General features: G+C 41.3%; 2 protein-coding genes across 2 annotated transcripts; one reads left to right on the top strand and one right to left on the bottom strand.

Annotated features, from left to right (window-relative positions):
• The first annotated feature begins 52 nt into the window (after positions 1-52).
• Positions 53-24,269, top strand: LOC133021312 (coiled-coil domain-containing protein 148-like). The gene is made up of 14 exons (XM_061088093.1): positions 53-122; positions 581-702; positions 2,943-3,046; positions 4,377-4,468; positions 4,574-4,725; positions 5,616-5,711; positions 5,813-5,994; positions 6,482-6,620; positions 10,064-10,270; positions 20,140-20,280; positions 21,426-21,544; positions 22,607-22,724; positions 22,888-23,022; positions 23,540-24,269. The coding sequence occupies exons 1-14, from the start codon at positions 65-67 to the stop codon at positions 23,681-23,683; spliced, it is 1,809 nt and encodes a 602-aa protein (XP_060944076.1). The 5' UTR covers positions 53-64; the 3' UTR covers positions 23,684-24,269.
• upp2 (uridine phosphorylase 2) lies at positions 23,844-26,443 on the bottom strand. Its single transcript, XM_061088092.1, has 7 exons — positions 26,272-26,443; positions 25,958-26,072; positions 25,701-25,859; positions 25,467-25,581; positions 25,159-25,368; positions 24,897-25,043; positions 23,844-24,672 (listed from the first exon to the last, which is right to left on the bottom strand). Exons 1-7 carry the CDS (start codon positions 26,322-26,324, stop codon positions 24,530-24,532), a joined length of 942 nt encoding a protein of 313 aa, XP_060944075.1. The 5' UTR covers positions 26,325-26,443; the 3' UTR covers positions 23,844-24,529.
• Between the last annotated feature and the right edge of the window lie 1,471 nt (positions 26,444-27,914).

Raw genomic sequence — 27,914 nt, 5'->3', positions numbered from 1 at the left:
TGCATATTTCACTTGCATTTATTCCTTTTTTAGTTTGCAGTTTGGATCTAAACAGAGCACTACTATGATGAGTGGAAGGGATCTACATCCACCCATCTCCACCCACAGAGCCGATGATGTCGGTAAGTAAGTGTGACATGGGCCCAAAACATTGCTGACTTGTGACATAGTGTCCCTCTTCTCTGTTGAACAGATTTGCCCCCGAAGTCCTTGTGTTGAATTCACCAGGTGCTGTCAAGTCTTTGATGCTTTAGGCTGAGACGGCATTGCTCATGTTTATTCACCTGCCCTCTTTGAGCCACAGCTGAACTACTCCAAAAAACTGCCTGACACAGATAGTTTGCACCCTGACCCCCCCCCTCCCCTTCTCTTGCCTTACAATGACCCTTCAAGCAGTCATTTCTGAATTACCCATACAATCCATTAGCACTCAGCTGATGCTGTTCCTCTGCCTTCACCTCTATTTCTTTTTTTTGCTGAAGTCAGCATAAAGACTTTACTTCAGACATCAAACGTGATGAGACTTTCAGCAATTCCAATGATCCTAATTCAGCCATATCATTTGCTTTCATCCATGCAGAGAAAGTGGCACTGTGGATGAAAAATGGTCTTGGCAGCTCAAAGTACATTCCAGCTGACTATAAAAAACTGCAAGCTATTGTTGATGCCAAACGCCAGGAGTCTGATGTAATTGGACAAAAGGTAAATTGTGATCTTTGTCAGTGTCCTGTCTGTGCTGTGCTAGGCAATGCTATTATAAAATCAATTCCTGTTACATTTGATGCCAACACGATTCAGGAGCAAACAAAGAAGAGAAGAGAGTTAAACAGTCCCCATCAACCACCACAAGAATAGCGCAAACTGACAAAGGCCTGATTTTAATGTGAGTGAAGTGTAGTTGCTTTCTATTTGTCTACCTTGCTCTACTCTTTCCTGCAGACCAAACAAGTAAAGGGATTTCATTTCATACAAATCAGGCATTGCATAACCTTTATAGTTAGTCCAACATGAAACAGTAATGTTATTGCCATACACAATATCGTAATCAGTTTCATGAATATTCATTTGGTTGTGTATAAAACTGTTTGAAGTTCATCGTCAACTGACTCTGAGCGGAGCAAAAAGTTAATACTAGGGGCAATAGAGATTAGGCTGTTCGACCTGCGGTGTTTTAATTGGTACACTGTGGCAGAAGCCTTTTAGTATCATTATGTTGCCTGTGGCTCCTTACAACCCTGCTCTCTGCATAACCTAGATAAGACGGGCTGTTTACATTCAGTCACCCTGCTGAAAGGCAAGCTTTCTGAGCATCTCCCGTTGGTGATGTGATACAGAGAAAATAAATGGCCGTGAGTCGCCTGAAGCGCGGGATCATTTTTGCTCTCCAGGAAGGGACTGGCAGCATTAGATGCTAAAACCTTAAAAAAAAAAAACACGTCTTGATAAGATGTTCTTAGTGGCACTGTTCACAGATTGTAAAATGAAACACTAAATGTATACACTGAAATTAGTATCTACATTGCACAAGAGTAAACATCATTTAGCAATGAAAATGAAACAATTAGAAAAGGAGATACAACATAGATAATATTGTTTTATATAAAATAGGACAAGATATAGATGAGCGCAATATATCAACATTGTTTTCTATTTACTTTATATATTTAGCAACAGATATATTTCTGCATCTTTGCTGAAGCACCTTGGCCTAATTAGAAAATATGAAAGTATGTAATTGAAACACCAAAATCCCACAGGAGATTATAATTAAATAGCTACCTTGTCCATCCCTTTTTTTGATGCACATACACACAGAGATTATTTCTGTTTCAAGTTCTGCGTACAAGGTGACTTATAAAACAGCGAAATACAAACAAGCACAATTCATACACATTGATCTTTCACAACTGCTGCAAAGTTTTCAAATATTCAAATGGAGCAAGAGATTTCAAGTTTTTCTGTCATTGCATGTATAAGTAACATCATATTTAAAGGCCACCCACACTGTTTTTTTCCCACTCTTTTTGCCTCTCAAGCATGTCAACACTGCTTGATTGACATCTCTGACCCTCCTGTTTTTGTTATCCAACTGAGTTATTACAGAGCCGATGCAAATTGAGATTCCCCTACTCTGACTGGAAGAAGCACAGAATTACATCAGTTTGGCCTATTTCTCTCAGAACAGCACTTCTTTCTGTACTGTACTGTACTGTAGATTCCAATAACTATAAAATGGACGTAACCCTCGGGGTAAATGTCCACCACAATACATACCAACTTTCTTTGCAAGAGCAGCAGCAGCAACTTGACATGTAGATAGACAGTCATCGCATAAATCAATATCCTAACTCCTATGAAATAGATTGTAACAATGTAATAGTTTCGTGAGAATTGATTTTGTGCAATTATCTGAGCCAGTGGCCTGTGTGTTAAAACACTAATATAAGGGCCTTGTTCTTCGATGATGAAAAATAAAAACAGGAATAATAGATAATAGATTGAGACTAATTATTTTGATTTGCTGCTATTTATTTTGCTCTCATGCTATAACTGTAATACTGTTACAGCTGAATTGTCTGACTCAAGGACACAATGATGCTAATAAAGACTGAAGCACATGCCAGTTATCTATCCCTAGTGTGCAGAGAGGGAGGAAGCTATAAGTAAACTGTATTGCCCTACCATCCCTGCAAAGTTATGATTTAGTCACTTTTATTGTTGTTATTCTTTAAGAATATTATAAAGTGATTCGGATAATTGATGCACTCAAGCATTTCAGATGTGGTTTTGTTCAGGTAAAGTTAAATGTAGCTGAAAAGAAATGTCATGGCTGAAGTGCATTTAAAAGAAAAATCACCCCAGTGGTTTGTGTGTTTTCAGTGCTTACGTAAATTCGGAGAAACTGTTTATTCCTGCTGTGCATTAAACCTTGTCCTTTATAGGTCCAGAAAATTCAGTGTGCAGCCAAGGCAACCAAGGAGAGTTCAATTTTACGGCAGCACAGACAGGTGTGGAGCAGCGAGTGCCCCAGGCTGCAAAAGGCTGAGTAAGACCCCCCTATTACTCCCTGTCATTATCTGCTGCAGTTTTCTGAATCTGCTATTACAGCCTGCAACCGCTCCATTTAAGCCCCATTGAGCCCGGACAGAAACCTCCTTGAGAAATATAGGGTGTAAAAATGGGGGACAAAAGTCATCCTGAAGAAAAAAATTGTCATTGAGAAAAAATGAGAAGAAGGAAGATTTACATGTAAGCCTTTTTCCTACAATCATGACATTGAATTACGGGAGACAAACTGATAAGTGGGGGGTTATAGCTGTGTGGAGACAGAGGGTTGGACTGAGCGGAGGAACACTCTTTCTCTGCATGCTGAGGCACAAGTGTGAGACTGGGGCCTCAGTGGTGTCATGCCTTGTGAAGTGAGAAGGGCAGCATTAGCTCTGGGGTGCAGCTTGTTTGCCTGCGTAATGACTGTGTCTGAGCCACCCAAGGTTAATGATGTACACAAGTGTGAGCCTCAGTAATGAGCCCAGTCATAAAGATGTGCCACTGCTTTCAGTTCCCTACACATACGTCTTGTTAAACTACCTTGGGTTTCAAGAGCCACCTTGTAAAATGGGGAAACAGGCGACTGCATCTCTATGGTTACTGTTGCTTTATTCACAATCATGTTGGTCTCTGCTATTAAGACGTAAGTAATTATTATGGCTCCCTCCATAGGCCTATTAGTGCAATGTTGCCCACAGTAACATCATTTATTTACAGTTTTTCTTAGAAAATATCGCCAGTCTGAGATTGTGTGTGTGTCATAGTCAAGCCACTTCCACGCCTGCTACACCATTACTAGCAGTACCTGTAGGTATTAAATATCATTCTTGTACCATAACAGCAATTTTAAATGTATTATATTGTATTGTTCCATTCTACAGAAAGAGTATTTGTTTTTGCTTTTGGTTCTTTAAGTGTATTTCAATGCTACTACTTGGGTACTTTAATTTAGAATGCATACTTGTAGTGTACTTCTTCCACCGCTGGTTGATTGACGTCATTAAGGAGAATGCGAGGTCAACTTAACACTGCATTATTAGTTTAATTATTAATGGTATTCAGGTAGGGAAAAAACCTCTGTACAATACTACTGTAGCAGATAGACACATCAACTAGTGTTTGCAGCACTTGGCAGCTTAAGAGATATTTTATAGATATATCAAGTAATATTTCCTTTAGGAGTTGGTAAAAGAGACATGACTTAGCACAACGCACAAATGTGTCCAATTCCCAAGACTACCAGGTGCTGTTATGTTGCTGTCTTCATGTACTCTCTAATATTGTGAGTCATTAGCGTAACTGTGACTTTCTCTTGTCCCATGAAACAGGGAGAAGGCTGTGAATGACCTTCATGATTTTCTGGAGCAGATCAGACCCTCTAGTACAACAGACACTGCCATCTTCTCCCTAAAGGATTATGGTGACAACATCAACAGTATTCAAACAGTAACTGTGTATCAGCGCCAGTCTCTGTTGTCTATGAGTACTGTACTAATATGCGTCCTTGTGTGTTTTGGGGATTAAGAGCTTTTCCTTGAGAGGGAGCGGGAGGCATTCAGGACAGCCACAGTGGAGCCTGTTCTCCAGCTCCGGGGAGACCTGCGCTTCAGACTGGAGGACGTACAACATCAGCAGAAGCCTGTCGAGCCATCAAACTGGGAGCCAGTAATACAACAGGTATCTGTAAAATGAAATCAACACATGATTCAATGTCCACTGTTATAAACCAGAGTAAGATTTATCGAGACAAGCTTTAACAGTGCTTAATTGGTAGAAAGCAAGCAGAATGGCAGGATTTTTAAATGTAACATAGCTTTTGAGAATACTATATTACATTTAGAAATTCATGCCCTCCTTGGTTAGCAAACCATTAGGCGATATTTTTATCGTATTCACACACGCAAAGTTTGGACAAAGAATCTTAGGTGTGCTCACGCTCTGCAGGTGTTAAACCAAATCATTTTGTCCTGCACATCCAGTAGAAATTTCAATGAAACCAATCCCCTGCTTGTTCGCACAATAATCACAGCTTGCACACAGTGTTGTATTCACCGTCCGTGAATCTCCCGTTTGTTAGATAAGTCAAAAATTCTGCCTCTGACTCTCAGAAGCTTTTCGCAAGCTTGAGCGATGAATGGTGAGATTAGGGAGTAAGCAGGGGTCTTTAAAGACTGACCATACTGGGAATGAAGCGTCTGCCAGCCATTTTGTCTCCTCTCTGTTGCTCGCTCATTCTTGTTTCTTTCCCATGACCCCCTCTGCTGTTGCTGGCCCACAACAATCCAACTGATTGCATTGGCACACTTGTAATAACACAGACCCACACACACACACATTTCTTTTTTCCTTTTTTTTTTTTCTTATTTCACCATTTTGCTTCACTTTGACTTACGACAAATCCGCGTGAGACCCTTTTCCGGTGCTACATAATTAAACTTTGATCCCTGGATGTTTTTAAATGAAAACTTAAGAATCTGATGGACACTTATGTTCTTATGTGAGTTTTGTTTGTTTTCTTTAGCCTGTATTTTAGACACATCTTTATGGTTTTATCTTTGAATCACCAGATTCAATTTGTGAAAGACCAACAAGAGGACATTACTGCAAAACTTCATTCAGATTATGTAGAACTGGAGGACCAGATTACATGCCTTGGATTAGAGGTAAGGTTCTCGCTGCTAACTCCAAATATCCTGCTTCTGTTTCGGCAGTTTCAATAAAAAGTGGTAACTTATCTCAAAGATGATCGTATTGTCTGCTGCAGAATTATCTTACTAGTTCTTCAGACACTCTGGTGGATATGGAAATTATTCCAGAGGAAGTTTTGAATTCAGACTGCCCTTACCCAGAGCTGAAGGACTCCCTGATCCAGGCCTTCCTCTCCATGTCAGAAAGACATCAGAGCAGATTGCACAGCCTTCAAGAGCAGCTGGAAGGAACAGACAGGTAAGCCTGAAGATTACAAATGTTCAGCTTCCTTTGCTTTTCATAACTCAAGTTCTTACATGTTGAAAAAATGAGCTTATTGTTTGAATCTAGATTTTTGCAGCTAGAAAAGAGGTGAATGAGGACAAGCCATCCTTTATCTTACTTTGTCTTGATAAAAAATAGGCTTTGATTTTCAGTCTTTCATTTTGATAAATACACACAAAAGCAGATGTGAAAATGACTGCCTCTGAGTCAAAACTCAGAGGCAGTCACTTCAATCCCCAGAAGCAGGCTCTTGAACAAAGTCAAGTCTTCCTCGCCAGGAGTTTGATTATATCATTGTTTAAAGGCTACTTCACAATCAGCTATTTAGTTCCATATGGTCGCTATACAGCTCTGTCTGCTTCTATGAATATTATGTAAATTGTCATAACTTACTTTTGGAAATAAAGTGAAGTGAAAGTGCTTTATGATTGTTTTATTACTGGGTTATATTCTGTTCCAGGTTCTGTGGCTGGGCTCCGAATGACCATCTACGCTACCAGTTCACCTTGCTGCAGTACAGCCATGGCTTACCCAACCACAGAGCGCTCTGCATGGACATACTGCAAAGACTCTTCCCGAAGAAAAGTAGACAAGAGCTGGTCAGTACAAGGGCAAAGTGTTTTGAAGCGAAGGATAAAGATTTAGTTCTTTATAAAAAATAGAAAAATGCTCTTGGTTTGAATCCCGATTTCGCCAAGGTCTTTCTCTGAGTTTGCATGTTCTCCCCATGATTGCATTGAGAGAATGGTTGTAGTCTCTTATATGTTGGCCATGTTCTACACTGGTGACTGTCTAATCTGCCAGGTATCTGCAACAGATGTGAACGCACATCAATCGGCCTTGACCTGGAACATATATGCTTACACCATGTTGTTAACAGTTTAGAGTACCATAACAGAGTACACACCAGTCCCCCCGACACACACACACACACACACACATACACACAAAGTGATGTCAGTCTCTACAGAATTTAAAGAATTCATTGGTTGATCATGATGAATAAAGAGAGGACAATAGTTGATTGTTACAGACATACTTTAGCTCCATCCAACACTCACTTTAAAACATTCACACATGGAAGCTACTTAGTGCACAGTCTGGTCTGATGGCCACTGAGCACATGAGCATTAAGGGCTTTGCTAAAGAGCTAGAATTATCCTGTGGCACACTTTCACACCCTGTATATTGATACACACACACCCACAGACACCACTCCCCACCCTATAGCAGCTCTTGGGTGTGTGAGTCCCAGACTCCCTGATCAATATAGTACGCTGAACCCGGGCACAGACTGACACACAGATAAGCTCGGACAATGATCTGCCCAACACGCTGCAGGAAGTGCCATATCACCCATTGTGGACTATTCCCTCACCCTGCAGCCTCACATTGCCATGACGACCGCCAGCCTCTCACTCCTGTCGTCACCCACACCCAGAGAGAGACACCGTCCTTCTATCAGTTCCAGCTGGGTGCTGCATTTAGAGCTGTGATCTTTTAGTGCAGGAGGGAGGCTGCCAGGAGGAGAGAGGTGTTTCTCAGCCGTCTTTACTCCCCCAGAAACCGACCATGAGATGATGTGCTGACTCTATTCAATTAACCTATTAGTCATTATTGAGACGGCGTGTGTGCATTGAATAATCAGTGCGGGTTGCAGCTTGGTTTGCTGAAACCCCACTAATTAAGTGCGTAAATGCTATTCTGCTATCTGCTCGGGAAAAAAAACCTTGATTTTTCACAGGCGTTTTGCATTTTCTCTGACTGAATTCCAAATTAAGTAAACAAGCATGACAGTGATTAGTATCCAGTACGCTCGGATGCCTGTCCCCTCCTTGAAATGAGCTCCATGCAGGGAAATGTTTGGCTCCATTTGCTATAGAGAGAAAACATGGCTTCTGACTGGCAGTAGTCTGCGTGCAGCACATATTCCCCTGGCATTTTCTATGGGGGTGAAATAATTCCCATTACTCTTCTAAACACATAGGGTTTAAATTCTATAGCTCTTCAATTCCAAAATCATTTCCTCGGAGTGAATGTCATTGCTCTAAACTTCTTTTATGACGGCTGTTCCTGTTTGAACTGTACCTGTGCTGTAGTTCCATCTATGTGCAATCATTTCAGGATGATAGCATCGTTTTTCCATTGGTTTATCTCAAGCTGCTGCGTTTCATAGCCAGATAGCAGGTGTGACATATTACCACAGTTAAAGGCTATTTGCAGTGTAACAATGTAAGAGCCTTGGTTATAAATCAGCTCCTATGCTCCTCTCGAAGCATTGCAGGAGCCACAGGTGTGAATATTTGTCCTATTCTTTGGGGAAAGATTGAGAAGAATCATTTGAGAGAGAGACTTTTTTTTTAAGTTTCACTTTATGCTTTGTGAGAATATTGCTTCTGTGAAATTTTCCTTTCAGTTTCTTTCTCTGATCTTGCAGAGGTAAGTATTAAATGGGCGGCATTTTTATAGCTCTTTTACAGTTGCAGCGACAAAGTCACATCCACCCATTCAATGATACAGCCCCAATATGCTACTGCTGTATAGTGCATATTTTTTTTATCACACATTCACTTTCACACTATAAAGTAATAGCCATCATGGCAAATTATAGAGTTCAGTGTCTTTGGCAAGAACACTTCTGCATGTAGAGTGGAGGAGCTGGGGATTCAACCACCTACTGTCAAGTTAGTGGATGACCCACTCTACCTCCTGAGCCACAGCCACCCCAAGAGCAGACATAAGGTTTGACTGGAGAGTTGCATTAGTGCCACTGACTTACTTTGTACTATTAATCACATAACATTTGAAAAAAGAAATACATTTCTTGACAATAACATGCAATCACAACCCAAACATATTTCTGTCGGAACTTGTGGACATGGTTTCTGTGTTCTTTTGATGCCCTCAAGTGGAACCAGTTTCTCAGTCAGACAGTGCCACCTCCATCCAGCTTAATGTGGAGATCTCCCTCTGCTGGATGGGGCTCTTTATTCCCCATCACTCTTTCATGTACTCATATAACAAACAGGAGGCCAGCAGAGTACCAGCAGGATCTCAAAGTAATACCCTTATTATATTTCACTCTTCAATAGTGGAAATAATCGTATCTTTTTCAGACAATATCCAGGGAGTCGTTTTTATTTTCTCGTTTCATTTCCTTTGTACCGCTCACAAAGACAGCACTCTGCAGAGGAAATGTGGTTGCGGCAGCTGAACCAAGTGTCGTGGCCACTTTAAGTGTGCACTGCAGACACGGTGCAGTAGATGTTTCCACCTACATTCTGTGGCCACAGTGCATCCTTGGTTGTGTGTGGACACAAATTGCATGTGGAGTACAAACATGAAAACATGTAGACACAGTGCTCCATCCCTTTTAACATGCATACAGAGCGAAGGGAAGGGGTAATGAAGGAAACGACAAGAGGAAGTGAAGAACAAAAGGGTGGATCTTTCCTCAGGTTCCAAAGTTGTGCATTAATAAACAGGATTTGCTTGAATGCTGCTGGCACTTGTGTATCGCAGGCAGCTCCGTCAGCTCACTCATTTTCAATAAAACCAGTCCGCCGTCTAATGCCTTCCCACCGTCAGTTAGCCGCTATTAGCCCATAGACGAATATCATTCCTGCTGTTCCAATGAGGCAGCCAAGTGATGCAGCCTCTGTGAGTGATGACACAATGATGAATGGCTACAGGCAGCCCTCACACAGAAAATAACTGTTTTCCTCCAGGACATAGCACAGCCAGGAGAGGGGGAGCATTTTATAAACCAGCTGAGCTACACCTGACATTGAGTATTCTCTGTGGTCCTGCTGCAACTATTACAGACAGTGTGCTGTGTCATGTAGTGTTTCTCTTTGCATGTCATCTGTTTGGCACAAACTTTGTTATTCTCAGTAATATTTCAATTGTTGCCATAATTAAGGATTTTAGTTAATTATGCACAAGAACAAGTAATAAATATGGCACTTAATTAATACATTAAGAAATGCATTAAGTCACTGCATGTGCAATAACATCTTCTTCCTTCATGTTGTTCTTTCAGATGGACCATGAACGTGTTTGGGACTGGCAGCGCTTCACCCAGGTGCAGCTGAATGTCGTGACCCAGCAGAGGCAACGGGACCAGGAAGAGCTACTGGCCAGGGCCCTGGTCACATTGCAAGAGGCAACACATGCCCACCAGGAGGAGCTGGAGCACCACAAAGGCCGTCAGAACCAGCAGGAGATCTGTTCAAATCTCAGGGAGAAGGTTAGTGCCTGCATCGGACCTCATCAGGAATTGTCACATATTCAGGCTCATTTTTCACATTATGAGGTGGCACTTTTTCACGTTGGAAATTATGCTGAAGATATTTGTGTAAAACCCCAAACGATCCCATTGGGAAGAATGTGTATATCTTTCATATCTTACTTGCTGTCAGACATGACAGCCGGGCTGGTATTATCACAGTAACACAGCAGCACTTTTTAGTACTTTAATAGATACTTTTATTTCTGTTGACAGGTTTTGTCACCATGATAGAGTCAAAACAGTGCAATATGCAGTCACACAACTTTACAGGTGTGTAAGTGAGATCGAAACAAAGACGAGTGTGGTCCAGCCATGAGTAGAACGTGCTCATGTGCATCGAGCTGGTTTCCTTTTCCCTTTAAAGAATGTCTGTGGATGTTATATTTGCCGCGAGGGACGTTGGAGGCACCACACAGGAAGTGTCATCTGACTGCCTGATTGTTTACAGTATATCTGCTGACGAGGCTGCATATTACACCCGGCCGCCTGACAGCATCGCTCGCTTTAGCTGCCACTTGGGATGCTCTGCGAATACAGACAAGCTAATGAGGATGATCTTGCAAACATGATGCTGCCGTCTCTGAGGGCTGCTAGTTCACATTTCACACAACAAACAAGTAACTCATCTGAGCAAATGCCTGTGCTACTGATGTGGTGCCATGCAAATTGAATTTGCTTTTGCCCGTCAGTGCTTAAAGAAGCAGTGTACTGTGGCTGATCAGATAACTAGACAGTCATCTGTGCTGAAATTTATAACATGTCACAACCCAGCATGCTGGTTTAGTTATTGCACTTTATTTGCATTTAATAATTATCTTAATCAATATATTATGAATCTTTCTATTTGGGTGGCACAGCGATGTGGTGGTTGGCACTGTCTCACGGCAAGAACTCTCCTGTGACTGTGTTCGGCTTCATCTCACAGTCCAAAAGCATGCCGATCGAGGTCAGGTTAATTTAAGTCTCTAAATTTATAGTAGATGAATGTGAGTTGGTGAAATACTTGTTTGTCTCGGAAAATGTGGGGTTGGAAAATAGAACGATTTTCCCATCCGTTATCTATAGTGCCCTGTCTCAGCCTGCAATACAGATTTACTCTCCTAGAGTTCTTCTCCCTGAAACAATGACATCTGGACATATTATGCAAAGGATTTCTTTGTGTATAGCAATTTAATTATTAAAGAATACCTTAAACTACCAAATGTGCATATTCCACTGTATGTGAAGCAAGTTCATTGAAAATTAAGTTGGATACTAACAAACCAACAATACCTTTTCCTGCGTCCCCATGGTGTAACAATGCAAACACAATATCCTACCTGTACCACTTGCATTGTACATTAGGTGATTTTTCTCGTCAGTGTCAAAATTAAATGTTCAAATGACGCTTGGATAAACAATTTTAAAAAAAAGATTAGAAAGCCAGGTGGAATATGTCTTCAGGCATTAACTGAAAGTACTGCTCTCACACTATCAGCCCTCAGGCAAGACGTGACCTTTATTTTGTAGCGAGGCTGCAAAATTGTGGCTTAGAAAAATTGCCATTTATTTCACAATCTGTGTCCAACTGTGCAGCTTGTGAATGCAAACATTTAGAATAGCATGACACCAAAATCTCTTTCTTCACAGCTAAAACAAATGATGATTACTGATCCATGGAGGTTAATGCATCCTGCCCTGTCTTCAAGGAGAAAGGCACCATATTCAAGGAGTGCCGTCTCAATTGGACTTAGTCTATTAAACGTGCAGAGCAGTTTGCTTGGTACCGGGGAGAAGAGAGAGAGAAGGGCACTCTTCTCATGTCTGGGGGGGAATATAGTTTAAATTTATTGCTAAAATCACTGAAGGTTATTATTCTTTTGTTCTTGTCCTCAAGCAGTCTCACTGGGAGAGAACATCTTGGCCAGTACCAAGATAACATTATTGTATTATTTATTACTACCATAATTAACTATCATTAAGTGTGTTGCCGCAGCGAAAAATATGTTATGCGGCACATTTGCTACAATACCTGAACGTATTAAGCTCCTAGAGTTTCAAATTGTCGGATGGGACTTGCTAACTTTACTTTTCACGTCTACTGCTGAAAAATACATCACAGTTTTTTTTAAATGATGGAAATGTTGTTCAGGCAGCAGTATGTTTCTGCTGGCTTCTCTCAATGTATTTTGGAAAACACAAGGGGCTTTTGACTTTCTGTACTTTATGGTAAACCTGCATCAACCCCACACCTCTGACTATAGCACATTTCTGAGTTTATTCGCTTTTTGAGCCAATCAAGAAAAATAAAATCACACAACCTTTTCATTCTCATGACTTTTCCACATCAGCATTTTTTCCCTCTGGTTATGAATTGCTTGTGCACATATTTGCATTTGGCGTGTGGAGCCTCAGATGGATGCCTGCTTGCATCCAATTTTTCTTCCGGTGCCGTTATCACCGCAGCGCAGCAGCACGGTGGAGAGACAAGATGGATTTAACTCCTGTTGCATCGGCTTCTTTAACGCTTTGTTTTCTGCAGCTGCTCCCTGTGACCCTAGCATCTCTCCTGACTCCTTTGTGAGTCATTCACTCCTCTTCACCTCTAATTTCTACACTCTACATCTCATTCTTATTTTATTATATTACTGTGTAGAATAATATTATGTTGTAAAAGTAAAGTGGAATGTACCTAAGAGTATCAAAATGTGAAGATTTTATTTGGTCATCATCTTTATCCATATTTCTGCAGCAGTTTACTTTCAACAACCTTTTTATTCTGTACAGTATATTTCATTCACAGCATAGTGGTTTGGAACATGGGGGTTGAAATCACCCACCAAAATCGCCCAGCTGTATATAGTACATGCAGCCTGATAGATTGTTTCTTGTGCCTATTAAAGTAACATAATAGAATAATCATGAACAAAACCATTTCAGAAATTTAACTTATATCCATGCATGGCAGGAATATTTTTGTAATTTGTTAAACATATTAAATTCATTAACTATTGTTGTGCAATAATGGTTAGGAGTGATACCATAAGCTAGTGTGCCTTTAGGCGTTCAATAAATTTGGTTATCAAAAATAGAAAATAAAACATTAATATTTAACATATTAATATTAAATCATAACTTTAGTTTGACTAAGTTCTCGCGGGGCACAACCCTTCACAGAAGGGAAACGATAGCCAATTTATTGATTAAGATCAGTCTCATTTAGATCTAGTTCACTTAGAAATCTTAATATTTACTATTAAAGATTATATAGTGAACAGTTAAGGTTTATAGAGTTCTTGACAGTCAGACAGTCAGAAACTTCACTTATGCAACATTAATGACAGGACAAGGTTAAAAGAAAACATTTATTATAAACATAATAAAGTATTGAAACACAAGTCACTAACAATATGTGCTAACTAACAAAGATGTGTGTGTGTGTGTGTGTGTGTGTGTGTGTGTGTGTGTGTGTGTGTGTGTGTGTGTGAGAGAGGGTCTCTCTGGTGGCTAACAAAGAGAGTCACACCTTCCTGTGGTCTTTTAAGATCTCTAAGATAGCAGGCCCCCCCCCCTCCTTCTGGTCGGGGGACGTAGCTAAGTAGGTGAAGAGATATGCGGGGTCTGTGAGAATGCTAATCAGAAAATGGCAGGGTCTTTGTAGAGCCCAACTCACATTAACCTTGATTTAACTTGTAACACAATATCACCACATATATCAAACTTATAAACACCACACAGAATCAAATAAACAGTCTTGCTTAGCCTAGTAAAATTATTAAGCCCAGATAATGTTACCAGTCCAAGGACAGGGAGAAAGTTGCTGTGCAGTTCGGGTAGCAGTTCTGGCTTTTGAAGTCTCTGGTTCGTGTGGTCTCTGCTTCCGCGGTTCTGTTGAGCTGTGCAGTTCAGTTGCTTATTGAATCTGTAGTTCTTACCTGCAGGACACCGAGTCGCTGCAAGGAGTTTAGAAGAAGCTTGGGATGCGTGGAGGTTTTCTCGAGAAGATGAGCTGGAAGCTCGACCTTTGACCTCCAGTTGTTGGAAAGAGAAGATTGGAGCTGGAGAAATCAGGTTTCTCCACTCGCCGATGCAGGAGGAAAGGCTGGCAGCTTCCCCCTTGGAAGAGTTGTGGAAGAGAGTGGACCCCCCTCCCTCGGAGTTGCAGGAGAGACGGCTGGCTGCCTGTTGTCCTCAGTGGGGTTCGATGGAAAGAGAGGAGCAGCCCTCCGCCCTCGGAGGGATTGGAGAAAAGAGGAAGACTTTGGGGGAGGCCTGCTATTATATAGGCCCAGTGGCCTCCAGGTCATGTGGCCAGATTTGACCAATTGGCAGCTGATCCTGGTAGAAATTCGCACCTATGTGCGAAGATGCTGAAACAAAGGGGACATGTTGCCTCCTGGGAGACGGAGTTATTTGACCTTCTCAGGACAAAGAGAACACATTGCACTCTGGGAGATTGAGTATTCTCCAGCCCATGCGGCTTGTGGCTTTCTCAAGACAAAGGCCATGTGCTCTCAGGTTTTGACTTCCAATACAGGCCTGAAAGAGAGGCCTGCCTTTTTGCACAAAAACCATGTCCCAACACTATAGTGAGCAAAATGTTTTCACTCTCATGCCACGTCTGCAGACACATGGGGGATGTGATCATCCACATCAAAACCAATCCCAATGCCAGAATTATATCCTCATTTTAGCACCACACATAACACTCTCTAAGCCAGGCTTGCCAAGACATGTATTTACAATTTGTTTAAGGAAATGGGACCAATTAACTTGTGAATATTTTATAGAAAGCAAAACATAAAATACAATAGCACAACATGCTGTTAACGTAAAAATGAATATTTAATTTTCACACTAGAGCGCTGACGGAACAAGTCAATTTATGATTTTATTGTTTACACCATAGACTGGTCTTTTTTAAAACAGTGAAGTTAACTAATAAAGTATCTCTCCCAAAGACAACACTGCTCCTGGAAAGAAAGGAATGCAAATTTAGTAATGCAGTTCATTCTATTCAATTGTTACATAGGAAATCTAAGAGGGCTAATTAAATATAAGCACACCAGTATGGTATGATGAATAATGCGTATGTATATTAAATTACTGATAATAGGGACTCTATATATATTCAAATATTTGAAGTAACAAAAGCTAATTAACAGTTGGAATAGTTACCTTAAAACAATTCTTTATTTTATTTATATGAAAAATGTAACTGACAGTGTTAAACATTCAGTTTATAATCCCCTCAAAAGAAAGTATTTGAATGTGCCACTAAAGGGGAACTTTAGCTCATCCATTAGGGCTGTGGGAGTTTCTTAGCCAATAAATCCTGGAGCCACTGGTCTGGATGATGCTTCAGTACAATGATATAAATGGACCAATCTAATAACTAGAATGACACTCTGAGTGCATAACTCTGCCAAGGCCCAACATTCTGCTCACTAGATCCGGATTTTTTATTTGAATCTGAACCAAACGGCACACACTTGTAAATATCAGTCCTCTAAACATGTCAGATTTTTATATTAAGATCATTTAATAATTGTCATAGAAATCAGTTAAACTGTTGAAAAGATTATTTTAAAAATTCCTGGATCCACCTCCTGATCCAGATCCACACAAGAATTGACTGTGTTCCTCCTTCACCCTCCTTGTCATGGTAATCCATCCAGTAGTTTAGTGTAATCCGGGTATAACAAACAAAATACCTTGGCAGACATAAAGACGCTCTTGCATAAGCTTATACCAATGGTAACTGGTTTAAGCTACAATATTTTAAATAGGTTATTGCAAAAGACTGCTGCTGTTTAGGCAGTAAATCACCTACTTCTTCTATTTCCTAGTTGTGATTGTACAAATAACCTCCCTCCATACCTCATCTTCTCTGTGCCTCCGTGGGTTCACATGAGAGCAGACTATATTGGAAGATTTATCTTGGTCAGTGCTGGTCTGGTTTTTGACCTCATTAGGGAGGGAGGCTGTGTGCTCGCCTGTCCACTCAGCTTTCTTCTGAGGGACGTGTAGTTGGAGGAAATGCAGGGTAATTGATTTCAGAGTTGTCTCGTACCCTTCTGTTTGGGAAAGGGCAAGCGACTGTAAGACAGTTCACAGCTTCTCCTGGAGAACCTCCGATTGGCCATGCAGGGATGACTGGCACGGATCCTGGACCCGGATGGCAGATCCTACTGATCATGCAGCAGTGGTTCAGTTTCTGGAGGCTCCAGGTTATGCGCAGGAAATGCAGAAAAAAATCAAATGGATGATTAATATGACGAGTTAACATTTCATGCATGAGACGCGGCTTATTTTATTCCCATTTATCACTGAGCGACAGACGCTTCTTTTCAAATCATCAGCTGTTTGTTCTGCGGTGTTCTGGCGGCTGTAATTAGCTGGCATTGTTCTGGGTGTTACTCCTCATTCCAGCCTTTCATTCTGTCCTTGCTTTCATTTTGCCTCCCACTTATATCTCACTCCCGGGCATCTTTGATGAGAGACTGTGTTTTTCCACATGAGTAAATAAAGCCTGGAGGGATGGCACATTGTTCCAGGATGCTCAGGTGGGGAAGAGAGGAGCCGACCAACTGGAAAGATGACATAACCATCGAAAGAAGAAAAGTTTTCATAAGATGGGTTTTTCTTTTCATTGCAGGAGCTCATTTTTCATTTCCTGTACTTTGACATATAAAAAGCGCTATCGCATGTGAACTTATGCTGACTTGATCTCCTTTCCTGCAGCATTCTCTTGAGGCACTGGGTGTTTGCACATCCTCTGCTGCTAAGTGTTAGTGACCAACAAGAACAGCTCTTCATCCCTCTGGTGGCCGAACGGACCAGACTGATATGAGTTGGGCCACGCAGTTTCTTTCAGCTGACAACTCTCTGAGAAAGTAATTGCCCACAGACTAGCATGGAGTATGTAGGATGTTTTCTTCTGATGGTACCTTATGGCCTCGTGGGAAATTCTTATTGAGCCGAGAAAATGTAAAGATAATTGCACGCTTTCATTTTTCCTCGTCTCCGTTAATGGACAGTAGTTCTTCCCCCTTTCAAAGCCTCAGTCGATTGCATGTGTCATTAATGCCACTCAGTAGAGAGGCCGCTCTGATGGAGGAGTGGCGCTGCTCTTATAAATACACCTCCCGTCCTCGTCTGTTTGCTGCTCTGATTCACAGCAACGATTCCGGTTTAAGATGTGTAGAGTTGCACTCGTCCGTTACATCGCTCAGGTTTGTCATTAAACGACCTGCAAATGAAAGATGGCGGATGCTGCAACCACCCCACCCCCCTGACAGAAGACATCACTGAAACTGTACAGTTACATTAACAAAAGGATTGGAGGCGGGCTGCAGAGTGCAGATAAAAAGGCTATTATTCTTTTGTTATTCTGACATCTCTGCAGTCGTTTCTGTGCTGCCGCGGGAAGGAAAAAAAACTGGATGGTTTCCCATTTCTAACTGAACTCAGTGAAAATGAGATTCCAGTGACAAATTACTGCAGACTGTACATAATGAGCATTTTATTCCCTTTGTGCTCCAGCAAAACGCTTTTCATCTCCGCTGAAAACAAGAAAGACATACAAAAAACATTTAGCAATCATTATGGATCTCACTTTTCTCACAGCGAGCGAGGATTTAAGGATTTGTTACCCTGTGTGACCTGAGTTTGCAAATGAACTTCGCTTTATGGGACTGTGGAAAAAAAACAAAAACAAGAAAGTGTTATCTGTCACATGTGTGTGTGTCGCAAAGTCTATGCTTCACATGACCCGCCCACCAGGTTGTTTGCATACTCCAGTGCTCATGGTTTGACTACAGCAAACATGCAGGTATCTTATCTTCAGCAGACCCAAGCTTGACGGATGGTTTTATTATGTAAGCGCCTGTTTTTTCTGTGTTTACAAATAAGAAAAAAACAAGGCATCTCTCATATAAGACATAAAGGTCTTGTTCTGGTTACATACATTATAAAAGGCTGAATTGCCACTGACCAGTGGAGATATAACAATTATTTTTGAAATTTTAAACCTATTTCTTGTCCTTCACCCACTTGATAAGCCTTATCCTCACTCTGTTTACTCCAGAATCATTTACCTTTTAATGTTTCCTGTAGATTGACACAAGATTATAAACTGTGCTATGGGGGTTATAGGGACATATCTGAGCAAATAGAGTATATTTAACATTTAGTCTTTTCATTAATCTTCTCAATGGCACGGAAGTATGTAAAGAATGAATTCAACGATAATGTGACTCATAATATAGGCTGTCATCACCTTAACTCAAAATATGGTCAGCCCAGTGAAAAATACAAAAGAAATATTCAAGTATAGGGTTGATGAATGTGTTGATGAGGTTTATATAGTTCTGATGTTTTGCCCACACAGCAGTAGTCAACAGAATGATCACTGTGACCTTTCACAATCACAGGTCCATTTTGCATGAGGCAGTAATAGAATCAATACCAACATGTACAGGTGAACATAGCATATTAACACAGTTTAAAGGAAAGAGCAGCAGAAGTACAAGGAAACTGTAAAAGCATGTGTGTTGCTGCACAGACAATAATGTCACCATGGTTTCTCAGTTTTTCATTGCTCATAGTTCATGTTTGGTCCTCGTGTCACAAAGATCACATAATGAGCTGTGTTTCAGGAAAACAGAGCCGCTCAGCATCTGCATTCTAGAGCATTTTGATTTCTAATGAAGACACATGTTATATCTGCAGCTTGAACGCTGTCAGACTTTAGTAGAGGCTTGATTGTTTTCTTAATAATAATAATAATAAACTTTATTTTTACAGCACTTTTCAAAATAAAGTTATAAAATGCTTTACAAAGTTAAAACTGTCAATAATACATGATTAAAAACAAACAAGACCCCCAACAATAACATTTGATTAATAATAACCGGAATTAATAAAAATCTTTCCTAAAAAGATGCGTTTTGAGAAGTGATTTAAAAGATGTCACTGAATCTGCAAACCTCAAATCCTCTCTCAAACACACACCTGCTGCTTCTTGTTGGGCAGACGTGGAGGATGAGGGACTTGATGATACCACTGGTGCTGACGTGTTTGAGACCTTGTTAATTTGCAGTTTGGTCCCTCGGGGATTCCTAAGCTCTCCTCTGATTTAGATCTGTGAGTCCGCCCGGTTGAAATGCAACACTTTAAATACTCGGCTCACCGCAGAGAGGCTGCTGCATTACCAACCTGTCACTCACTCACTGGCTCCCTGGCAAAAGTTGGGTGTTGGGGCCGGATGTGTGTGTATGTGTGTTGGACTCATTTATTTTGTTTTCCAACATGAGGACCAGTAGACTGGGACAGAAACCTGGTCATTTCTGAGGCCCTAATTAAGGTTTTGGGTAAGGTTTTGGTTTGGCTGTCCACAATGAATGGAAGTCAATGTAACATCCTAGTAAGACATCCAATAGCTGCACAAACCTTGTGTGTGAGTACATTTAAACTAAACGTTAATAGTTTTAATCTTTTCAGTGTAAAGGCTGGATGTGAATAAAGGGGATGTCTGTTTTACTCGACTCTTTGGGATTTTTAATCTGATGCATAAGGACAACATTTTCCTCACAAGAATAAGTCCTGCGTGTTAGTGGGCTGAGACACAAAGACTTTCAGGATGATTCAACGCTTTAACAGGTCCTGAGGTCATCTACCACAAAGTGTGAAAGGCAGCTGTGACACCTCTAACAGTTCATGCCACATCTTGGCACCATGGCACTGGGGCTCAGCTGGTTGTCCCCCAGTCAAAGATTCTTTCTAATGTACAATAATCTGTGTTCTTCCTGATGTGTATTTGTGTGTGTGTTTGTGTGTGTTTGTAGCTGCAGCAGTGGCGGGCCCAGCAGGAGGAGGTGACGAAGCTGGAGGCAGCTATAGCTGATAGACAACAAGCAGAGGAAGAAGCGAGGTTAAAGAGGGAGCAGGAGAAGTCGGCCTCCATCAGGTCACAGCAGAAAGCGAAAGTAAAGTCGTCTTCATCGCACCCATCACAAAGTTTAACCTCATCGTTTAGCGCTAGGAACTTTGTATGCATATATTTGTGTGCAAGCTAAAAGCTGTGTCTCAATCTTCCATGTATTGGATTTCAAAAATTGTAATCAAAAAGTAATTTCAGTAAATACATTACCTCTGCTAAGGGGGTGCATGGATCCAAACAAAGGGGCAGATCCAGGAATTGTGTTTTACATTTTAATAAGGAAATAATACACGAGTATTGATTAAATGAATCTGGCATATTTAGGGGACTGAAATCTATGTTTTTGTGCAGTTTAGTGCGATGTTAGAGAACCAGTGGCCCTTGGTGAAGGTATAAACACCTGCATTCTAGAGCATTTAGAATGCAGGTGTTTAGATGGTTAATGTTTACATGGATGTTAAAGGTATTCTGGGAAAATAGCCTAAAAAGTACAAAAATTCAAATAAAAAAGAAGAAGTACGATCCATACTGGCTCAGCACTCAGCAATCAGCTAGCAATGGAACAGAAAAAACTCCACGATAGCAAATTAACGTCAGCCCACGCTAAGACCTTTTGGTGCCGGTACAAATAAGTGACTGCTCACAGAAAGGTTGATGCCGACTGTGAACACATTCCAATCACTTGAATGTGTTGGATAATAAAAACATATTTTAATTTGTGACACCGGGAGCTTGTGTCTCAAATAAAACCTGCTGCTGCATCATAAAGATTCAGTTTAAATTAGATACAATTTTTGGCTTCACTGTTTTAAGTAATTTATTGTGGATGGAGATCAAACTGAGAGCAAACATTGTTGCAATGTTATATTTTGAAAACTAATTTAGTTATTGTCCTCACAGGTACAACTACACCAGAATGTAGTGTTTGTGTGTCCGTGTTTGTGTGTGTGTGGGTGTGTGTGTCTGACTGTTTAATTAACTCTCCCCTTAGGGGTCTGCCAGCAGATCATGGGCATCCTGAGACACTGATTAATGATAGCATTTAGGTTGCATTGCATTCCATATGATTTAGCACAATAGTCTGCCAGACATTGAAATATCATCTCATTCCTTCTAGTTACACTTATCTGATTACCACTCTGTCACAATCAATAGGACAAGTCATTAAGCGTTTGTTGTTTTTTCCTTCAGGTCAAGCAGTTTTATTTAACGCAGGAGAAGAGGAGGGAGGAGCTGGAGCACAAGGATCAGGAGAGACTCGCTAATCTGAGGAGCGTCATGGAGGAGCAGGCGAGGAAAGATAAAGAGAGGCGAGTGTTGCACCAGGGACCTTGAGTATTGAAATGTTGATGTTATGTCCCTTCACCAATCATTTACTTTGTAACAATTACATTTTTTGCTTACGGGCTCACTGGTGTGTCACAAAAACGTATTTCAAATTTGTATCCATACATCCAGTATCAGCCTTATTATACTCTTGTGATGTAACAACAATGATACAGTTATTTGTAGTGCACGCCACTGAAGAGCTGTTTTAGAACTACAGGGTAATCTAAAACCAGATTGAAACTTTTGATAATAGCAGTTGTGGCTTTTTCTAATTGGAGAAAACCACCAAGACTTTGAATCATCGTTTCAGTTTGGCTCAAGGACCCACATGTTTGCAGCAACAAGCAAAGTTTTAAAGATGTGGGCGTTTGTAATCTGCCCATCATGAGCAGCCTAACTTTAAGGAAGTGCAATGCTAAATAGTTGGAATATTCTTCTCACTGAAATGCTGAACAAGGGAGATTGATCCCCTTGCATTAAAAATACCTCCTGGATTACAAGGAATATCTCAGATTTATCACATCAAAATGTGTTTAAGGGCTGAATTTCCACTTAAACCCTCTCAACAAAAGGTGCCTGTCATCATTATGAAACACTCAGAAATATAAAGAGAGTGCCGGTGTCTCTGTGCACTTTGCTCAGTCTTGTCCTTTCTATCTCTTAAGTGCAACACACTTTCAACCAGAAACATTGTTATTCAGTCTGATATGAAGTTACCCTTGAAGAATAAAGTCTTCTGGGGGGAATAAAAAATCTCCCATTTGGTTTGATTTGCTGAGTATTTCTCTGCAGAGACTGCATATAACAGTGTTGACTTTGGCTGTGAGAGCGAACTCTGGCAGGAATGAGAAGGAAGAATCATGAGAGCGATAAAAACAGATGATGGGAAAGGAGCTATTCTCCGGCAGCTCCATAAAAAAACCCCACAGCCCCGGAGCCATGCAGTGTCAGGAGCAATAGAAAAATGTTGGTTTGTGGCAGAGAGATGAAGAGCAATGGGGCTGTGTAAGGTCTGACGTCTACACCTTTTGCTGTCCATCCAGGGTGCAGTACAGGGCAGACATGTTGCAGCGGCGAGCGGAGGAGAGAGAGGCTCGGGAGCTCGAGCATCAGAGAGAAGAGGAGGAGAAGCAGAATCGTCTGGAAGCTCTCAGAAACCAGGTGGATCATTATGTGCTCTTTCTGCCACTCTAATGGCTCTTGTTAGTTTTATAATGACCCACCAGGGAAGACTCGTCTGCCATGAGGCATCACTGCCCCCCTATGGCAGACATAAGGTGTATTATCACTTTTTATTAAATGCTTTTTCCCCTGTTCGTCTCAGGTTGGGGTTGTGGCCGAGGCGGACCCAGAGAGGATGATGGCAGATACTGAGGCCTGGAGGAGTCGCCTCTTGAATGCAAAGGAGGGCGAGCTCCAGAAGCCTCTCTACAGTATTAACACATACACAGACAAACAGGTGAGACGTCTCCACACAAATCTCCACAGTTGCATGATTGTTTGCCCACGAACTCCGTACCTCTCTCCCTCCCCTCCCTCCCCCCCGCTCCTCTTGAGCATATCCAGCGGTTTATGTTTCGTTTCATCCTGGGTGCAGCGGAGCAATGACCCGTGCAGTGGGAGAAATTATGCAACCTCGTCAAACAATCTTTGTCCTGGTCCCACAGACCTGTGAACATAGCCTTGATCTCGAGCTCACCAAGTCCATCAGTGCACTGTTGAGACAGCTTGTCAGGTGTTGACACCTCTGCACAGAGCAGGTTAGAGTGTCGCTATTGTGTAACGCCGGCAATGACTAATGATTGTCAGACTGGGATCATCTACCAAACCATGAAGGAGTAGTTATTCATCGCGTTTTCAAGAATTGAATGTGTAGTAAACCACAAACACACACAATTGTAACCTTGAGGGTGTGATCTCGAGTGAAACAGCTGGAAAAGTAGTATTTACTGTGTTTTTTGACATTTGTTTTCCAGATTGTGTCTGATCCGAGAGTGCGGGTGGAGCAGGCGCTCCGGCAGGCGGGTCTGCACCAGAGCCTTTACGCCAAAGAGGTTCTGTCTGTTATACAGCCCGCAAAACCCCCCCGCCGAGACACTCAGTCTGTGATCAAATTCTGACCAAGGACTTGAACAAAGTCGCACCAGACTAAGCATTGTGTGTTAACATATATTACATTTCACTGAGATGAATGTGTTTGTATATTCACTGTTCACACAGTTGAGCTGTACAAAGTACAACTGGCAGCTACAGTATTGACCAACACACGACACAGTGGAATTAGCATTGTGAACTTTTGTTGTTTTTATTTAGTTTTAGTTTAATACACTACAGAACCCATTGAGAAGTACAGTATCACAGACTTTTTCATAGTCATAATAAACATATATATCCAACACATTGAAATGACTTTCCTGCACATTTATCAATGTTTATTCACCTGTTATGTCACAGTCCGTAAGTTCATATTTGCTTAAACAAGCTTATATTGCACAATCTTTACTCTTGAGTATTTAATAACATGTTCAAATTACAGGAATGTCCCTTTACTCTTCTTATATTTTAAGTGCAAATCACTAAGGAATACAAGTGTTTCTCATCTAATGAGCATATAACTAGGAAAACAACTCTCTAAGAGACTACAAACCAATATGCAGATTTTTATTCCAAATGTTCAAATCATTTGGAATCAAACCAACTAGAGGAAAATTCAAGAGTCAAGTAGGAAAATCTACATGAAGTCAATATGAAGTTATTTATAGCCTACATAACTTTTTATTTTAGCATTTTTTATATCATCAAATAAATCATAGAAATCTTAATAGTTTATCAAATAAGTGTCTAATACACATATTAACATGTTTTACAGTACAGTTTATACATTAATATATACATATCCACAGGTCAGTCAAAGCTATATACATGTTTTGAGGAATGCTGGGTCAGGGATGGGGGAGGAAGACGTCTCAGACAATGAGTCCCAGGCGTTTCTTGATGAAGTGGGACACTAAGACTTGAGGTCTCTGCTGGTACTCCGTCAGCACATCATGAGTGGAGGTGATCTGGTCTCCGTCGAAGCGGTTCAGCAACGTCACACAGATCACAGCCGCTGGAGAGAGAAAGGAAATCTTTCAGTGTGAGCCGTGAGACATTGAGATGTGACATGTCCCTATTCCTTAAATCTGTTTTCTTCAAATGGGGATATCATTGTTTTCACCATATCAAATTAGGCTTATTAAAGAAAGATCTTTCTGTGAGAATATGTGTTTAAAGCCCCCAATGAGTCTTGCCACTGTTCACAATGTTCTACGTTTTAAAAACAAAGAACATTACCTTTGAGACCACAGACGCGGCACATGGCAGCGAACACAGTGGACTCCATTTCAATATTCCTGACTCCCGCCTCGTAAGCTTTCCTCAGATACTCCAGCTTTTCAGCATGAGAGAAGGAGCACAGCGCCCCGTCCAGTCGACCCTGACCTGGAGAGACACAATACAGGAAGCTGTCAATACCACATGTGTGTGTGTCCTGCAGGGATTGCTTCCTGTGCCGTTAAGTGAATACCAAATATGAGCATTGCATTTTTGTTTGTACCTTCGTAGAAGTCGCTGGTGCACATGGTGTTTCCGATCACTGATGGAATGTTTTGCAGCTCGGAGGAGCATTGCAGAAGCTCGCTGGCCACCCCCTCGTCCAGCTCGGTGCTCCTGGTGATGACTTTACCCAGAACCACCTGCTCGAACTGGGCCCGGAAGGAGTAGTCCACCGCTTTGTCTGTGATCACCACGGTCCCTGGAGCCAGACCTGGAGACGGCAGGGAGGGGACATTAGTCTCGTCCGAAGGTTTAAGACAAATTATAACCTTTCACATTTAACACACAACAAATTAAACAAGTTCTTACCGATTCCACCGGATGTTCCGAGGCGAAAGAGGACCACGTCACGACACTGGGCATGGTGCAGCAGTTTGATGAGCTCGTGCAGCATGATGGAGATGGAGGGGACGCCCATTCCATGCTGTTAGACGTACAGTGGATGGAAAAAGTTTAAAAATCCACTACACAATTATCACAATTTAACATTTTAATTCAGCAATTTCTGGCCTCTAGTGTACGAACTGGTTATGGATCACTTACGCTTATTGACAGCACAGGTCCCACTTTGTACATGCAGTAGCGATCAGTTCCCTCACAGATATCTGTGATTTCCTCTGGGTTTCCTGGCAGCTGCAGCTCCTGGTGGATGAACAGGGCGAAGGCTTTCATGCGATTCGCGCTGCCACCAACACACACAAACTGTGGGAAACAAAAACAGAGAAAGAGGATTGTTGAATTTAGTTTCCCGTGTTTCCCCAAATTCGTTTTCTACTCAATCTGACCCTTATTTCACTAACCTTAATGTCTCCAAACATTTCTGGAAGGTTGTGAGTCTTTGTGCCCAAGCTGAAGTGGTAGAGAATATCTTCCTCCATGCCCTCCAGGTAGGGATTATTCACGTGGACGAGTTGTCTTCAAAAACAATTGAGTGCTCGATATTAATACATGGACACGAGCTTAAGTGAATCCAAAATCAGTACATAAAGTCTGCTCTGAATTGACATTGAAACACGATGACATGAGGCACATATTGATGGAAAAAAATGTTTTTTAAGAGCAACACATCTTGAAAGTCAGTTTAAAAGCTTAGTGGAGTCTTTCAGATACTCACTTGATAAACTCATTGTGCTCACTCCCCATACAGTTCAGTAAAATCGGTGCCATGATTGCAGGAGTTGATGTGAAACCAAGAAAAGTCTTCAAAGTTGATCTGGTGTTAAAACCTCCAAATGTTCGCTGCTGCTCGTCGCTGAGATTCGAATAGGAGTTGTCGGACGGCAGAGCAGATATAGCAGTTCCCTCTGACCTTGCAACTGATTGGCTCCAGGAAGGAGGAGTTGCACCTGTCCTCAGACTCACAAAAACATCCAGCGGCCGTGAACAAACAGAACGAGATCGATCAGATGAAAAGGCGATTGGCACAGATCCAAGCGCGGAAGGACCTATGGGGAAATCACGTGACGGCAATGTAAACAATCCATGTGACCAAAACAGCCATTTTGTCTGAACCTCACATAAACACGAGTGTTGTAATGTCATAACAATAACCAATCAGGAGGTAATGGATAACTTCCCCCAGAGAACACTGCGATAACCTCTTGACGTGGGCAGGCAACTCATGGGCGTAGGAAAAAACACGACACAAACATGACCAAGTTAGTGAACAGCCAACAGAGACGCTGTTTGTTCAGGGTTCATGTTCCGAGCAAACAAAATCGAATTAAACATCGTGTCATTTGCTTTAAGAGCAATTTTCCACATCTTACATGTCCCAGAAAATGTGCCATTGTTTGCTGTGTTGTCGGGCAAGTCAAGAAGATTATGAAACATTTGAATTTTGTTGAAATTCTTAAATTTTTATTCCTGAAAACTGCTTTTTTACAGATTTAAAAACACACACCAAAAATAAAACCATGTAACACAGGACCTTTCCATCTGGCGCCTTCCTAATTTAACTACTAACATTCATGAAAAATAGAAGGTCCTAACATTATTTCAGTGATGCACCTTCACACTTGAGTAAAAGACACAGGACAAGTAACATATTTGGTGAGGCTCAGCGCGACAGGGAAAGAGGTGAGGGTTGTTAGAGGAGAGGATGAGATAGAGGTTAGTTTTCCATGCACTGGCAGTCTTCTAATCTGTTGACATGGGAAAACATACATGAAGTTATGAGTCAGTCTCCGAATCATTATCACATATTTCACTTATCATCTCTTTAAATGATGCACCATAAATTCCTAATGACCGAAGCCTCAAATCGTCACACCTCCGATTTTGTGAACATATTTTCATTACATTCTATATCCAGAGAATGAGTCTCGTAAAAATCAATAATTACAATGCTCGGCAGCTAAGTTTAATTTCCTTTTTATTAAAGGTTTAATAGCGCCGTGAAAAAGCAATAAAAGGAAGTGATTTATGGCGAGCAGGTGGATTTGAACTCTATTAGAAACACTGTGCTTACTCACTTGACATGTCAGTGTTGGTTATTAGGTTTGACTTCGTCTGCGTAACCAAAGCTCAACAGCTTTGACATGTCGATCGGAGCTGGTTTCTTGTCGTGAACCCTGTGAGAGAGACAGGAAGTTACAAATATGTGAAGCATTTAAATGAACATCAGACCAGATGGCTCTTCTGTGATTCGAAATGTAACGCAAATGTGTTTTGCCATTAAAGTTTCACATTAACCGGAGAAAGATGACAACAGACCCAGTTTAAACATCAGACATGGACCCTATCCCTCTGACTCTG

The sequence above is a fragment of the Limanda limanda genome, chromosome 16, assembly GCF_963576545.1.
Source record: "Limanda limanda chromosome 16, fLimLim1.1, whole genome shotgun sequence".
In the NCBI taxonomy this organism is placed as follows: Eukaryota; Metazoa; Chordata; class Actinopteri; order Pleuronectiformes; family Pleuronectidae; genus Limanda; species Limanda limanda.
The sequence above is the reverse complement of the archived record's forward strand: the minus strand, read 5'-3'. Positions and strand labels throughout refer to the sequence as shown.